Source organism: Aotus nancymaae, unplaced genomic scaffold (genome assembly GCF_030222135.1).
Source record: "Aotus nancymaae isolate 86718 unplaced genomic scaffold, 86718_ANA_hifiasm-v0.15.2.pri h1tg000015l_0, whole genome shotgun sequence".
In the NCBI taxonomy this organism is placed as follows: Eukaryota; Metazoa; Chordata; class Mammalia; order Primates; family Aotidae; genus Aotus; species Aotus nancymaae.
This window is the reverse complement of record NW_026988426.1, coordinates 1,153,118-1,168,218: the sequence shown is the minus strand read 5'-3', so window position 1 is coordinate 1,168,218 and position 15,101 is coordinate 1,153,118. Positions and strand designations below refer to the sequence as shown.

General features: G+C 46.9%; 1 protein-coding gene across 6 annotated transcripts in view; it reads left to right on the top strand.

Annotated features, from left to right (window-relative positions):
• Positions 1–3,561: 3,561 nt before the first annotated feature.
• ZSCAN25 (zinc finger and SCAN domain containing 25) overlaps positions 3,562–15,101 on the top strand; it is a 173,309-nt gene continuing 161,769 nt past the window's right edge. For 2 of the 6 annotated variants that reach the window (XM_021671663.2, XM_021671664.2), the window contains exons 1-6: positions 3,568–3,757; positions 5,269–5,395; positions 6,610–7,042; positions 8,455–8,656; positions 9,286–9,377; positions 11,332–11,455. In XM_021671663.2, coding sequence (XP_021527338.1) covers positions 6,656–7,042; positions 8,455–8,656; positions 9,286–9,377; positions 11,332–11,455 — 805 coding nt within the window. In that variant the 5' untranslated portion in view covers positions 3,568–3,757; positions 5,269–5,395; positions 6,610–6,655. Of the gene's footprint in view, positions 3,758–5,268; positions 5,396–6,609; positions 7,047–8,454; positions 8,657–9,285; positions 9,378–11,331; positions 11,456–15,101 lie in introns of those variants that run through there. The other 4 variants (XM_012455544.2, XM_064376416.1, XM_012455546.2 and 1 more) reach the window with 4 other exon arrangements.

The following is a 15,101-nucleotide window of genomic DNA, read 5'->3' as shown; positions in this document are numbered from 1 at the left end:
AAATGAAAACCAAATCTGCAAAGATTGGAAACGAGTCTTAGCCAATTTTGATGAGTTGAGCACTCTCATATACATTTGATGGGAATATAAATTGGCATAAACTTTCTGGAAAGCATTTGATAATAGTATGCATTAATAGGTTTAAAAATATTTATACCTGGTGGCCCAGGAGTTGAATTTTAGGAATTTATTCTAAGGAAATAACCAGGGATGAGGTCAAGTATTTATATATAAGAATGCTTCTTCCAGGTTATTTATAATAGCAAAAATAAAAGAGTATATTTTAGATTCTTTTGCCCACATTGAAATAAATTTTAAAAGTACAGTATACTCATAGGACAGAATATTATATAGGCATTAAAAATGTAATGTAAGTGTCCTATTTGAAAGAAGTAAAAATATATAAATAAAGAAGGCTGGAGAAATCCTGCATCTGATAACATGGCAGACTAAATAGTTGGGTTGATTCTTCTGCCAAAAACAACAGAAATGATAAAGAAATAATAAAATCTAAAAGTATCAGAGCAATAACAGAATAGTAATAAATTATAACATCAAAGTACAGAATAATGCCTAAAGAAATCATCTTGCGATATTTGATTTTTTTTTTTGAGATGGAGTCTCGCTCTGTCGCCAGGCTGGAGTGCAGTGCTGTGATCTTAGCTCATTGCAACCTCCACCTCCCGGGTTCAAGCAGTTCTCTTGCCTCAGCCCCTGGAGTAGCTGGGACTACAGGCTTGCGCCACCAAGCCTGGCTAATTTTTGCATTTTTAGTAGAGACGGGATTTTACCATGTTGGCCAGAATGGTCTTGATCTCTTAACCTCGTGATCTGCCCACCTCGTCCTCCCAAAGTGCTGGGATTACAGGTGTGAGCCACTGCGCCAGGCCTGAGATTTGATTTTTTAAAACTATGCCTAGACTTTACTCAAGGAAGGGCATCTGATAGAAGAGCTTTCCCCGATAAACCAAGGACTGCAAAAAACTATCAGAAGAGATTGGGTGTGTTCAGGGTGGTCTGGCCATAGACAAGGGCTGGGCTATTATGTAAAGGTGAGAGATAAGTCACCCATCCCATGCCCTTACCACCAGGCATCAGCAAGGAAATCTGTCTTAGTGCGGAACTGAACAACCACAAAGCCATTGTTGAGAAGTCGCAACCACAAATCACCCCTCAATATTTGCAGTCCAGGCCAGGCACAGTGGCTCACGCCTGTAATCCCAGCACTTTGGGCTGGGGCTGGGCGGACTGCCTGAGCTCAGGAGTTTGCGACCAGCCTGGGCAACATGGTGAAACCCAGTCTCTACTAAAAAAATACAAAAAATTAGCCAGTCGTGGTGGCATTTGCTTGTAGTCCTAGCTACTCGGGAGGCTGAGGCAAGAGAATTGCTTGAACCCAGGAGGCAGAGGTTCCAGTGAGCCAAGATCGCACCACTGCACTCCAGCTTGGGCAATAGAGCGAGACTCCCTCTCAAAAAAGAAAAAAAATTTGCAGCTAAAATTCATACTACTATTTTAGCATGGTTCAACAATCCTCAAATTATAAATTTAGTTTACTATGACCTTGGACTGGTGATGCTGGCAAGAAAAAAATTTACATGGAAGAAAAAAAAATCAACCCTCTCTAGATCAATTCACTTTATCCTGGAACTCAAAGAAGTTTCACGAAAATGTTTCCAAGGTAAATGAGCAGTCTACAGTCAAAGAAAAACAGACACACAAGAAAACAAGATACCATGGTATGCTTGAGGAAGGTATGTTTGAGGAATGCCCCCAGTTAATGTTCTGGAGACACTAATGTTCTGGGGACATAACGTCCTGGGGACATTATTTAATGCTTTAGGGACATTATATAATGTCCCCAGAACTCATAAATCAACAAGAAAGAGATAAACAGCTTAATAGAAACACAAAGAAAAGCCAGTTCACAGAAAAGGGAAGGCAAGAAGTTACTGAAAGTAGGAATAATGCCTGACCTCACTCATCGTGAAGAACATGCAAATTAAAAAATGAGGTAACATTTACTTCACCTGTCAACTGGCAAAGATTAAAGCTGGATAACAGCAGAGCTGATGAGATATGGGAAATGGATGCTGTCGGGCACTGCTGGTGGAAATGGCACCATCAAAAACAGTGGAAATACCAGATAACAGAAACAAATCTGAGGGGACTTCAGATCTCAGAATTATCAGGCTCAACTATATTTACTATGTATAAAGAAAGCTTAACTATATAATAAAATTCTTTTTTAAAAAGATCAATCTAGAATATTTGGAAAAAAATCAAATAGAAATTCTAGAAATCAAAAGTATATTAATTAAAACAAAAATATGGGCAGCCCAGTGGGGAGGATTGCTTGAGGCCAGGAGTTTAAGACCAGCCTGGGCAATGTAGTGAGACCCTGTCCCTAGGAAACATTTTTTAAAAAATTAGCTGGGTGTGGTGGCTCCTGCCTGTAGTCCCAGCTATTTGGGAAGCTGAGGTGGGAGGATTGCTTGAGCCCAGGAGTTGGAGGCTGTAGTGAGCTATGATTGTACCACTGTTCTGCAGCCTGGGTGACAGAGCAAGACCTTGTCTCTTAAAAAAAGTATGGATTTTGTAGCATATTAGAAACAACTGAAAAGTAGGTTATAAAAAAAATGCTGAAGACATGAACCCAAGTCAAATATGGGCAGACAACAAAAATACGAAAGTGGGACAAAGATATGGAGGATAGAGTGAGATGATCCAACACCTATCTTATGTTATATTCCAGAAGGAGTTCATTTATTCTATATATATATATTTTAGAAAATACTGTACCAGACACTTTGCAAAGTGCTGGAGAAGAGTAAGATAAGAGGGTTTCCTATTTCCTGGATGGATTCTGGAGCAACACTGGGTCACCCAGTTGGGACCCACTGCCTTCAGGCTGGGCACGGTAGCTCACACCTGTAATCCCAGCACTTTGGGAGGCCGAGACGGGAAGATCCCTTGAGCTCGGAAGTTGGAGGCCAGCCTGGGCAACATAAAGAGACCCTCGCTCTCTGCAAAAAATGGAAAAAAAGTCCCAGATACCCAGAAGACTTAGGTGGGAGGATCGCTTGAACCCAGGGGTTCAAGGTTGTAGTGAGCTATGATCTCACTACTGCACTACAGCCTGGGAGGCAGAACGAGACCTCCTCTCTCTCAAGAAACAAAAACAAAAACCCCCACAAAAAACCAGCTCAGATGCCGGCTCCTCCAGGAAGCCTTCCCTGACGACACACACACGCGCGCCCGCGCACACTACCCAGACACACACACACGCGCGCGCGCGCGCGCACTACCCAGGGGAGTCAGGTGCCTCTTATGTGAGCCCATAAGACCCAGTGCGCCTTCAATCTCCTCGGCCCCTACGCCTCACGCAAGGAAGGCCCTAGCGGCCGCAATAACCACGCATTGACCGACTGGACTCTAAAGCCCCTCGGAGCCGGTACTGTGTCCGGTCGTGTATCTGGCGATGCACCGAGTCCTTTCCACGGAAGGGAAAGCAGGTGCAAAGGGGCCATTCGACGGAGCGCCTCGAGCTGGGCAGTCAGTCTTGGGGAAGGAGGCCCTGCTGGGCTCGCCTCGCCCGGCTTGGAACAGCGGGCTGGGATTAGCGACCACTGAGGCTCGCCCTCCGAGACCTCCGAGCGTCCTAGAGAGGACACGGAAGCGGGTCTTTTCTTACGCACCTGTCTGACAGCGTTCGGAGCTCACTTCCGGCCCGGGAGGGAACTGGCGTCTCTGACGGGTGAGAGCAGGGTCGGGGCCACAGAGGGGGGCGGGCAAGGCGATAAACGGGAGCGGGCTGGGCTTTAGTACTGCTGCAGGGCTCTGCTGCGGGGTTTGGCGGCGGCAGGGCTGCTTTAGAGCGCGTCTCTCTCCGCCCAGCCCCAGCTGCGGGCGGCAAGTCTCTCGGGAGCTGCTTTCCGCGGCCCTGAGGCACTGCGGTGTGGACTCGGAGGGGCCACCGCGCTGTAGGCTCAGGTACGAGCTAGGCTTACCCGCTCGGCCAGGCTTGGCTTAGTGCAGGGCTGGTCACGAACCCGAGGAGATCTTGAACCAAAGCAGAACTCTCTGAAAAGTGAAAGTAATCACGGAGGACACTTATTTAAAGAATAGCCATGGGCCAGCCTGGTCAACATAGCGAGACCCTGTCTCTACAAATATAAAAAAGTAGCCGGGCATGGTGGCACACACCTGTGGTCCCAGCTACTTGAGAGGCTGAGGCAGGAGAATCACCTGAGCCCAGGAGTTCAAGGCTGCAGTGACTCATGCCACTACACTCCAGCCTGGGCAACATAGGGAGACCCTGTCTCTACAAAAATAAAAAATTAGCTGGTCATGGTGGCACTTGCCAGTAGTCCCAGCTACTCGGGAGGCTGAGGTGGGAGAATTGCTTGAAGAGGCAAAGGCTGCAGTGAGCCGTGATCTCATCACTGCACTCCAGCTGGGGTGACAGAACGAGACTCTGTCTCAAAAAGAAACAAAACAGAAGAATACCAGTGGGTGGGGGAGATAAAGAATAGCAATGGGGCGCCTTCTGTTTGTCAGATGGCAGAGATAAAAGCTGAATGCGGATCTTTCTTGCCTCTAGGGAATCTGTTAGAGGGAGACACATGGGTAAATATTTGCACCATAATGCGTTAAATACAGTAGTGGAGTGAACCAGTGCAATAGCTAGAAAGTCATGAAAGGGAAATCTCAGTGTTGCAGAGTCAATGAATAGACTGAAAATATATAATTGGTTTAAGTGGGGGTAGATACATATACAGACACCCAATAGAATATTTAGCAGAAGCTTAGGGCGTGCCTCCTGCCAGTTGCCCGTTCTTTGCTCCAGTCAGGTGATCTTCGGTTTTTTGACAAGCAGGATCCCCCTTCTCCAACTGCTTTGGCTTCCAAGTCTGTGTTCCCAGCCTAGGTCTCCCCGCTAATCCACTTGGAGGTAAATAGGACTCATCCTCCAGTCTACTTCAGGCCTCTTCCTTTCCTTGAATACTTGGACTTAGATTAATTTTCTCTCTCTTTGACTTCTCATGTTTTTTTAAATCTGTACCATGTATTTTGGGAGGTGGTTATCAGCTAGTCTCTTTTTTTTTTTCCTTCTGAAAAGTAGGAGGAGTAGTGCTCACCCTACATAATTAAGTAGCAAATGAAATACATGTTCACATGCTTTTTAGATAGTAAAGCCTGTACAAATTAGAAATCTTTTGGTCATTTATAATAATGGTATGTATGTTGCTCCATTATCTTTTTTAGGTTGAGTACACCATCACATCTAAGCCATCGGCAAGTTTGTTGGTTTTAATGTCCAAAATACGTCTTGATTTTGTCTGACTCTTTGCCACCACCCTGATCTAAGCCTCTATTATCTCCTCGAATCCCTGTAAGTGCCATTTTGATCTTGCCACCTCTTATCTATTCCCTGTTGACACACAGGCAGAATGACTTTTATAAAACATGTGGTTCCTTGCTAAAGTAAGAAATAAGAATAAAGCTCGTGGCTGGGCGCGGTGGCTTACACCTGTAATCCCAGCACTTTGGGAGGCCGAGGCGGGTGGATCATGAGGTCAAGAGATCGAGACCATCATGGCCAACATGGTGAAACCCCATCTTTACTGAAACTACAAAAATTAGCTGGGCGTGGTGGTATGTACCTGTAGTCTCAGCTACTCAGGAGGCTGTGACAGGAGAATCGCTTAAACTTGGGAGGCATAGGTTGCAGTGAGCCGAGATTGCCTCACTGCACTCCTGCCTGGTGACAGAGCAAGACTCTGTCTCAAAAAAAAAAAAAAAAAAAAAAAAAAAAGAATAAAGGTCATAATTCTTTCTGTGGTGCAGGCTCTGGGTGATCTGGTTTCTGCCTGCCTCTGCCACCTCTTCTGGTGCAGCTCTGCCCCTCACTCACTCTGCTGAAGCCACACTGGAATGTGGCTAGTTCTTGGACACCTAGAGTAATTTCTTAGCCTCAGGGCTTTTGCCTGGAATGCTCTTGAAATGACTGACTTATTCTCATCCTTGAGTCAGCCCAGTATCATGTCTTTAGAAAAGTCTTCTTCAAGTCAGTTGTTTCTCTTTAACAGAACACCGTACTTATTTGCTTTCTAGAACTTGTCCCCACTTGCAATTTTTAAAGAAGTTGCTTACATTTGACTTTTTCTGTCTGCTGTACCAATATATGAGTTTCAAGAAGGCAAACTCCCTGTGTGTCTTGTTCTCTATTTTATTTGTTGTTTCTGCCTACCTGGTGTGTGTGTATATGTGTGTATTTGTGTGTTGCATGTATGTTTCCTTTAGTCCTGGAAGAGTAGACCCCAGTGACTAATGCAATTATAACCCATTATATATTATTCTCTGATTGTAGTGCAGTGAGATCCTATGCTATAAGCAAAATCTTAGACATTTCTGTTTAGTCTTTGTACTTAATGGGTGCTTAGCAAATGATTACTATGTTGAATTGACCTGACTTTTGGGATCTGTGTTCAGTCTTTTGAAAATGACTTGTAAAAGGTAATTACTATGTTCTCCAGTGGAATATTCATTGATGTAGAGACAGAACTGGGATGGACTGACCTTTCACGTGTCTCATGTTCTCAAAAGGGTCATTGATGTGGTCATTCTCAGTCTCCTGCGAGGGAGTGTGAAGATGCTTAAAGAGCATCCAGAGATGGCGGAAGCTTCTCAGCAGCAATTGGGTGTTCCTGTGGTGAAACTGGAGAAAGAGTTGCCATGGGGCAGAGGAAGGGAAGACCCTAGTCCAGAGACTTTTCGGCTGAGGTTTCGGCAGTTCCGCTACCAGGAGGCGGCTGGACCCCAGGAAGCTCTTAGGGAGCTCCAAGAACTCTGTCGTCGGTGGCTGAGGCCTGAGCTGCACACCAAGGAGCAGATCCTGGAACTGCTGGTGCTGGAGCAGTTCCTCACCATCCTGCCCCGAGAGTTCTACGCCTGGATCCGGGAGCATGGCCCAGAGAGTGGCAAGGCCCTGGTTGCCATGGTGGAGGATCTGACAGAAAGAGCACTGGAGGCCAAGGCGGTAGGTGAGGAGGGGATCCAGGTCTGGTGCTGTTGGTATGGGCAGGGAGTGTTAAAGAATCAAAAGATTTGAGGAAGCAATAGGAGTGGACAAGGTGTGGAACCTCCCTCCTCTGCTCTCAGACTCCCTGAGGTCCTTTTTGGATAGCAGTGGAGTTTTCAGCAAGAAAAGCCATTCCCAGGGGAGATGCTGTGGTACAGACCGGCCTGAAGCCTCTGTTTGGTCATTAGGGCAGAGGCCTAGCCATATTTCCCTTGTGGGCATCAGGCACAAAGAAGGCAGTCGTGATTGTTTTTGGGGTCCCTCATAGACCTGACCCCACTTTGGACAGAGATGCCTCTGGGAAGGCAGAGAATCCCGCCTGGAGAATATTTTTCCTGAAAAGTTGTCTGTAGCTATTTCTGTGTCTGGGACGTTGGCTCTTAAGGCTCCTGTAACAATTCTCTGGTGCTGTTCTAATGACACCAAGTGACTTGGCACCACACATGCTTCCTTGAGGTTCCAGCCATATTTCCGTCACTCTGTGGCATAGCCCCCTGCCGGAAGACTGGGAAGGAGAGCAGGACTGATGATACGTCCTGTTCATAAGCCCCAGTCCTTCTGTGGCGCAGCCTCCCATGCACACTCTTATCACCCTGACTTCCTGTCATCAGAATCCTAAGAGAATTTTTTCCTACTCCCAACTCAGGAGCTTAAAAGTGAACCTGAAAGGCCTTGTTTTTGTGAGTACTTCTCAGTGTGAGAGTCCTTCTGATTTTCCTTGCTCTTTTTATTTATTATTTTTGTGACAGGGTCAACTGACAGTCCAGGCTAGAGTGGAGTGGCACAATCCTAGCTCACTGCAGCCTCCAGCTCCCGGCTCAATTGATCTCCCACCTCAGCCTCCTGAGTAGCTGAGACCACAGGCATGTACCACCATGCCTGGCTAATTTTTGTATTTTTTGTAGAGATAGGGTCTTGCCATGTTGCCCAGGCTTCCTGGTTCTTTTTAGAGCAACTGTTTCTCACTAGCCAATTCACTGCATGCAGGGTCTAGGCTTTGCATTTCTTATTTTCACCTTCTTCATTAGGAATTTTTTTTTTCAAGGAGTGAGTATATTGTGCTACAATCCTCCGCAGGATAATATTTGGGCTGGGTGATGTTATTCATGGTGAAATTTTATGGCGGGTAGAAGGGACCCTTGTCAAATGGCATGGACGGATTAAAGTTGCTCAGGGCCTGATGCAGGGAGTTTAGCCTCCTTTTCACTTCCCCACTGATGTCCTGGGGAAGAGCTCAGCTGATTTTTCCTTTCTCTCCCCTGAAGCTGGAATGGTTCTTTTCTTGGTTCTCTTTTTAGGTTTTAATTCAACTTTCTTCATAACAGCCTTGGCCAGGCCTCATTCTAATCGGTGTTGGGAACTGTTCTTAGGTTCCATGCCACGGGCAGGGAGAGCAGGAGGAAACAACACTTTGCAGAGGCGCTTGGGAGCCGGGCATCCACCTGGGGCCAGTGGAGGTCAAGCCCGAGTGGGGGATGCCCCCTGGGGAAGGCATTCAAGGTCCAGACCCAGGTACTGAGGAGCATCTCAGTCAGGACCCTGGAGATGAGACGCGGGCGTTCCAGGAGCAAGGTGAGTAAGATGCAGACAGTGAGGATGTCAGGGCACAGCAAACTGCTGTGCAGTCGACCCCCTTTAGAAGCCCAGCAATGGAGAAACTAAGTTACCCATAAGATGTAATTATGAATTTTCTTGGCTACTTCCTGGACCTTAGGAAATAGATGAAATGAAATTGTTTCTTCTCCCTTCACACTCTGGTTTCTGGAGGTGGTATCTGGGATCATGCTGTCTTATTATTTCTCTCTTCTTTCCCTCAGATCCCTTCTAGAAACCACCAGGAAATATTCAGCTGACATGCAGGAAAACTTTTTCAGTGGGCAGACAAACCATATCCCCCAAAGTAATACACGGCTTTGTTTTTTTTACTGAATCTCAAAGGGGCTTATTCCCAGAGTGTGACTAGGGAGCATGGGTCATCCTGAAGGAACAGGGCTGGGACAATCTTGCCAGCTGAGAACAGGGCAGGGGACACCCATGCCTCTGTGTGTGGGAAAGCGTGGCACCAAAGTGATAAGTGATTCTGTCTAGAGTCTCCTGATTCCTGAGATTGTGTGCACTGGGTGGGGGACACCTTTGAACAAGCTGACAGCATGACAGTGCTGATCCTTCTCATCTTTCTTATGCTTTTTGTCCCTGCTCAGCGCTGCCTGTTCTGCAGCCGGGTCCTGGCCTCCCCACAATGAATCCCAGGGACCAAGAGATGGCAGCCGGATTCTTTACTGCTGGATCGCAGGTGAGCTCTGACTCTTCCTTTCTGGAAATCATGGTGTTGCTTTGATTGAGGTTCACCTTCCCCAAGGTTTCTCTGCACAGCAATGCACCCTCCCCGCCCCCAAGTTGAGTCATTCTCCCTTCCTAGTCCGTGGACCTGATGGTGTGGTTTCCCTCACTGATCCACCATCCCCAGTTGTTAATTTGCCTTGAACCTTTTGTCTGGACCCTGAGCCACAGATGGACTAACTGTTATAGATAGAAATCCCCTAGGATTATCTGGGCCATGCTGGTTGGCCCTGAGATAACTCTTTGTGGTGCCCTTTATGGTTACTTTTTCTGCTGCTTTTTCTGTTTTGGAAACACCCCGTCCCCTAACCTCAGCAGGAATGTGGCTGACTCAAGGTTGTGGCTTCCAGGAGCATTAAGCAGGGTGGTCTTTGTGGCCACACAGGCCACACTGGGAGCTGGACCTTGTTAACATTACGCACCTGCCACAAATGGGATAACTGAAGCATAGATGGGATGCTATCTCTTCCACAGGGTGCTGAGCACTGTCAGGGAGGTGGGGGCTTTCCAGTGGGGTACTTTCCTCAAGGAGGCGAGTCTAAAAGAGTTCCTTGAAGAAGAAAAGGTGTTGTTTGGCAGAAAAAAGAAGGAGGTCAAATCTGGCCCTGCTCAAGCCGTATTTGGGCAAGGCTGGATGCAGGCATCATTTCCCATTTCTGTTCTCCAGGGATGTGCTTTGGAGGGGATGAGGAATGACATCAGTGCCTTTCAATTTGGTTGGACCCTCCTTTGTACCATAATAGTTCTTCATAGTGTAGTGAGTGGGAAATTACAGATGCATTTACTTTATCGCAGCCTTGTTTTTTTTAGATGGGGTTTCACCATGTTGGTCAGGCTGGTCTTGAACTCCCGACCTCAGGTGATCTGCCCACCTAGGCCTTGGCCTCCAAAGTGCTTGGATTACAGGCATGATGTTCTTTTTTTTTTTGTTTGCAGCCTTGTTCTTAAGATAGGGCTTGCCCAAATGTGAACTTTGTTCTTGATGAGAAGGTAGATAGCCGCTGCCAGGCTCTGTCAAGCATGAGGTGTGAGTGGAGGCTACTGCAGAGTGGGAATGGGGTGCCTAGGTTGTGGGGCAAGCTGAAACCCAGATGCAGAGGCTCAAAACTGCAGTGACTCAAACAAGTGGACTGCTCCCATTAGACTGTTGGGAGGAAGCTGGTTCTGCTCTCAGGGCATCTTCAGGCTCTGCTCTTCCTCCTTTCATTGCCTGTGTTCACTCCTGCTTTTAGGCTCTTCGCCTTTAAGATTAGTTTTTTATTTTATTTTATTTTAATTTTTTTTTGAGACAGAGTTTTGCTCTTGTTACCCAGGCTGGAGTGCAATGGCGCGATCTCGGCTCACTGCAACCTCCGCCTCCTGGGTTCAGGCAATTCTGCCTCAGCCTCCCGAGTAGCTGGGATTACAGGCACGCACCACAGTGCCCAGCTAATTTTTTGTATTTTTAGTAGAGACAAGGTTTCACCGTGTTGACCAGGATGGTCTCGATCTCTTGACCTCATGATCCACCCGCCTCGGCCTCCCAAAGTGCTGGGATTACAGGTGTGAGCCACCATGCCCGGCCCTTTAGTTTTTTATTTTTTGAGACAGGGTCTTGCTCTGTCACTTAGGCTAGAGTGCAGTGGTGCAATCCTGGCTCACTGCAGCCTTGAACTCCCAGGCTGGAGTGATCCTCCTACCTAAGCCTTCTCAGTAGCTGGGGCCATAGGTGTGTGCCACCAGTCCTGGCTAATTTTTATATTTTTTGTAGAGATGGGGTTTTGTCCTGCTGCCCAGGCTGGTCTTGAACTTCTGGCCTCAAGCAGTCCTCCCTGCTTAGCCTCCCAAAATGCTGGGATTATGGACATGAGCCACTGCCGTCGGCCTGGGATTCTTTCTTTATTCATAGCAATGTCCTGTTGTTGCAGGGGTTGGGGCCATTTAAAGATATGGCTCTGGCCTTCCCTGAGGAGGAGTGGAGGCATGTGACCCCAGCCCAGATAGACTGCTTTGGAGAGTACGTGGAACCGCAGGACTGCAGGGTCTCTCCAGGTAAGACTGTCTCCACCCACAGGTGAGGAGCTGGGGAGTTCTGAAAGCTCAGGTCAGGGTGCTGCCGTAGCTCTGGTGCACCTGGCAAAGGAAGGGGGAGTTCATGACAGGCTGCTAAATGGGTCCAGCATGGGCCACGGGCACGAGGAGCTGCGTTCCTGTGCCAAGAGAGGAGCTTGTAATGGAGCAGGAAAACATGAGGTCGTTATTCTGGCTACGTGGAGACAGGTAGGTCATGAGGATCACCAAACACCTACACTGTGTACATGATTAAAGACATTAAGGGCTTGAAAGCAAGATACCAACAGCAAACGATGGGGCATCTGAGCGTGTTCAGATACTTATTGAGTGCTTCCTGCGTGTGGGCCCTGTGTTTGTGGCTTTCTCTTGGGGCAGGAAGTAGGCAGGACTAATGTGCGCAAAAGCGTCGGTGCTCACAATGTGGGTGTAGGAGGGCATGAGGGGGCTTCATGATGGGAGAGGCTGGAGTGGCCCGAGTCACAGAGGAAGCAGAGCTGTGCTGGGCCTCAGGTAGTGGCTGGCTTTGACCTGGGCTCAGAGCCTGGGGGGATGTGGCCGTCGTGTGTGACGGCAGCTCGGAGGAGGAGGATCAGCGAGAGAAAGCCCACAGGGGCTGCCAGCGGAGCGCACTGCAGGGCTTTGTGGGTGCCAGGGTGAAGGGCAGTGTGAAGAATCTGTGTGGGTGGAATGAGGACACCGGCGGGGAGAGGAAACACTGTGGCTGGAACGGCCCTCTCCGTGTTCTCTGATTTTCTTCTTTTTTGTCTCATAACTTCTTTGTGAGTTGTGCACTGACCACCCATCTGTACTGACCCCACCTGGCCTTTCCTTATCCTGAAATACCTTGAAGGATGAGCGAGAGTATCCCTGTGCTTCCTTCAGGACCTAAGAGCATCCTTTCTGGCTCTCTACCACTCGGCGACCCTGACTTTGAGCATCTCCCTTGACCTTTCCAGGTCTTGGTTTCCTCTGCGCAATGGGACTGTTCATAGAACCTGTCCTCATGGTGCCGTGAGGATGAAGGGAGGTGATACATTTAAATGTGTGCTGACCATGGTAGTGTTAGATCGTTTAGTTAGTGGTGTAAATATTACTAAGGGATTCTTGTATGAGCCGTCAGCCTTCACTCATTTATTCACCACAGAGGTGCACTTGGCACCTGCTGTGTGGCCAGTGCTGTTTTGGTCACTATGAAGAGTTAAAAATAAAGGCGCTGGCCTGTGGGGTCTTAGAGTTCAGGGGAAGAGGTCAAGTGGATGTAACGTTGGGATAGGGCAAGGGGCACTGGGCTCCTGGGAGACTTGGGTGGAGGGCACAGTTGACACAGCATGACAGTGATGTGAGTGGCAGAAAGAAGCCAGCATATTTTACATGGAGATGTGTGATTGCTGTAATGGCAGAGGATGACAGAACAAAGCAGGGGCTCAAGCGATGAGCCCCAGACAAAGGTGCCAATGTCCCCCTCAGGGTTGTTCCCCTGCTAGTAATGCTGCTGTGTGGGGTGGAGATTCTTCCCTGCCCCCCATTCTCAGAGGGTTTTCATGCCCTCCTGTCCATTTCTGACCATTCTGGAGACTGGTTCTGTCCTTGTCCCCTCACCAGCTCAGTGTCTCAGAACCCAGAACAACTCAAGCCCATACCTGAACATGTCTGCCAAGGCCGGGTGACATGAAGGCCTGTTTCCCGAGTGTACCATCCACTCACTGTCCAGCTTTTAGGCCTTCTGGGATTCACATTTGGGTTGTCCCAGTGCTTGTGGGGGTTGGGCCTGGAAAGGCTGGATGCACAGGGCAGGGTTGGGCTAGGTGGTTGCTCAGATCACTTCCAGTTTTTTGTCTGTTCTCATTAGCGAACGATGAAGTGCAGACCTTGTCATCTGGGTTGTAATTGCAGTAATGGTCACAAGAACTGCAGTAGGAACTCATAAGATGATTTGGAATCACAGAGGCAAAAAGTAGCAGGTGCAGAAACCTAAATGCAGGACTCTACAGGCAGGTTCCCAGGATGGTGAGGGTCCTGGAGTGCAAGATCAGTGCTCAGAGGAGTAAGGAGCAGGTAAGAGTGAGCAGAGTGAGGCCAGCCATGAGGACTCTGGCTCCTTGTTTTAAAATTTTTTCTGCACAGAGTAACATGATGGAAGTTTTACTTGAGGAAAATTGGATTGATGGCAGGGTACAGCCAGCCTGGACTCTGGCTCCTTGTTTTAAATTTTTTTCTGCACAGAGTAACGTCATGGAAATTTTACTTGAGGAAAGTTGGATTGATGGTAGGCTATAGCCAGCCTGGAGGGTTGAAATCATGTAGGCACCAGGGTAAGAGCAGGAACCAGGCCAGTAGCCATGAAGAAGAGGGTTTACTGAAACATGCTTCCAAGGATTGGCCACAGATTGGCCAGAGGAGAGGAAAGAGAAGAGTCAGAGAGGAATCTCTGTCTTAGGATCCTGGCTAAGAGACTGGAAACGTTATGTTGCTACTGTCAGAAAGGGAGGGAAGCATTTTCCTAAGGTGGAGGGAGAATGGAAAATTCCATTTGTTGACTTTGAGATCTAAGTGGACAGTCCCTGGAAGTAGCTGCAAGTCAGGTACATGGTCTGGGGGTTAAAATAATATTACCAGCCATTGCATTCCTGCTCCATGTGTGCAGCAAACTTCATGAGTGTACAAATCATTTTGAAGGTGAAGAATGTAAGGCTCAGAAACGTTAATTGATTTTCCCATGATCACACAGCAGTTGAGCAGCCAGTGCAGCACTCAGAACCAGGTTTCTCACTGCTAGGTCCCTTCTCTTCCACTACTGCGTCTTTCTCCCAGTGTCTGTATTTATACTTAGACATCTTATTGTATTTATTTTTCTCCCTGTTTTGTATTTTGAACTCTTACTATACAAATTTTCAAATATACAGAATAGCTAAGACCAGTACAGGGAACACACTTAGGCCTTTATCTAGATTCACCAATTGTTAACATTTGCCATATTTATTTGTATAATGTATGTTTTTTTGGAATGATCTGGAAGTTGGAAGTGTCTCAATCATAAATACTTCAGCATATGCCTAACAGTGACATTCCCAACATAGTCCAGTAGCATAATTCCATATAAGAAAATAAACACAAATTCCATATACGTAACATCTAGTGCATAGTCAGATTTTCCTAAGATCTAGTTGTGGTTTGTGCACTGCATTTAGTTTTACTTTTACTAACACCTCAAAACTGAAAACTACCCAAATGAACATCAGTCAAATTAATTCCTGCTTATTAATTTGCAATATATATATTGCAATCTGTATATATTGCAATATGTATATTGCGAGCTACTTATTAATTTGCAAAATATATATTGCAACCTATACATATTGCAATATATATATTGCAATATATATTACAGCCTATATATATATAGTAACCTACTTATTGTACTATATAACATACATATACACATATATACACATACATATACAGTGGAATACTATACACCAATGAAAAAGAATAAGCTGCAGCTTTAGATCATGACATAGGGGAATGTCACAAACATATTGAGCAGAAGAGGCCAGAAACAATGTGTGAGACAGTTACATGAAGTTCAAGAACAGGTAAAAAATGTCTGGACAGTGTGTTCCCTTTG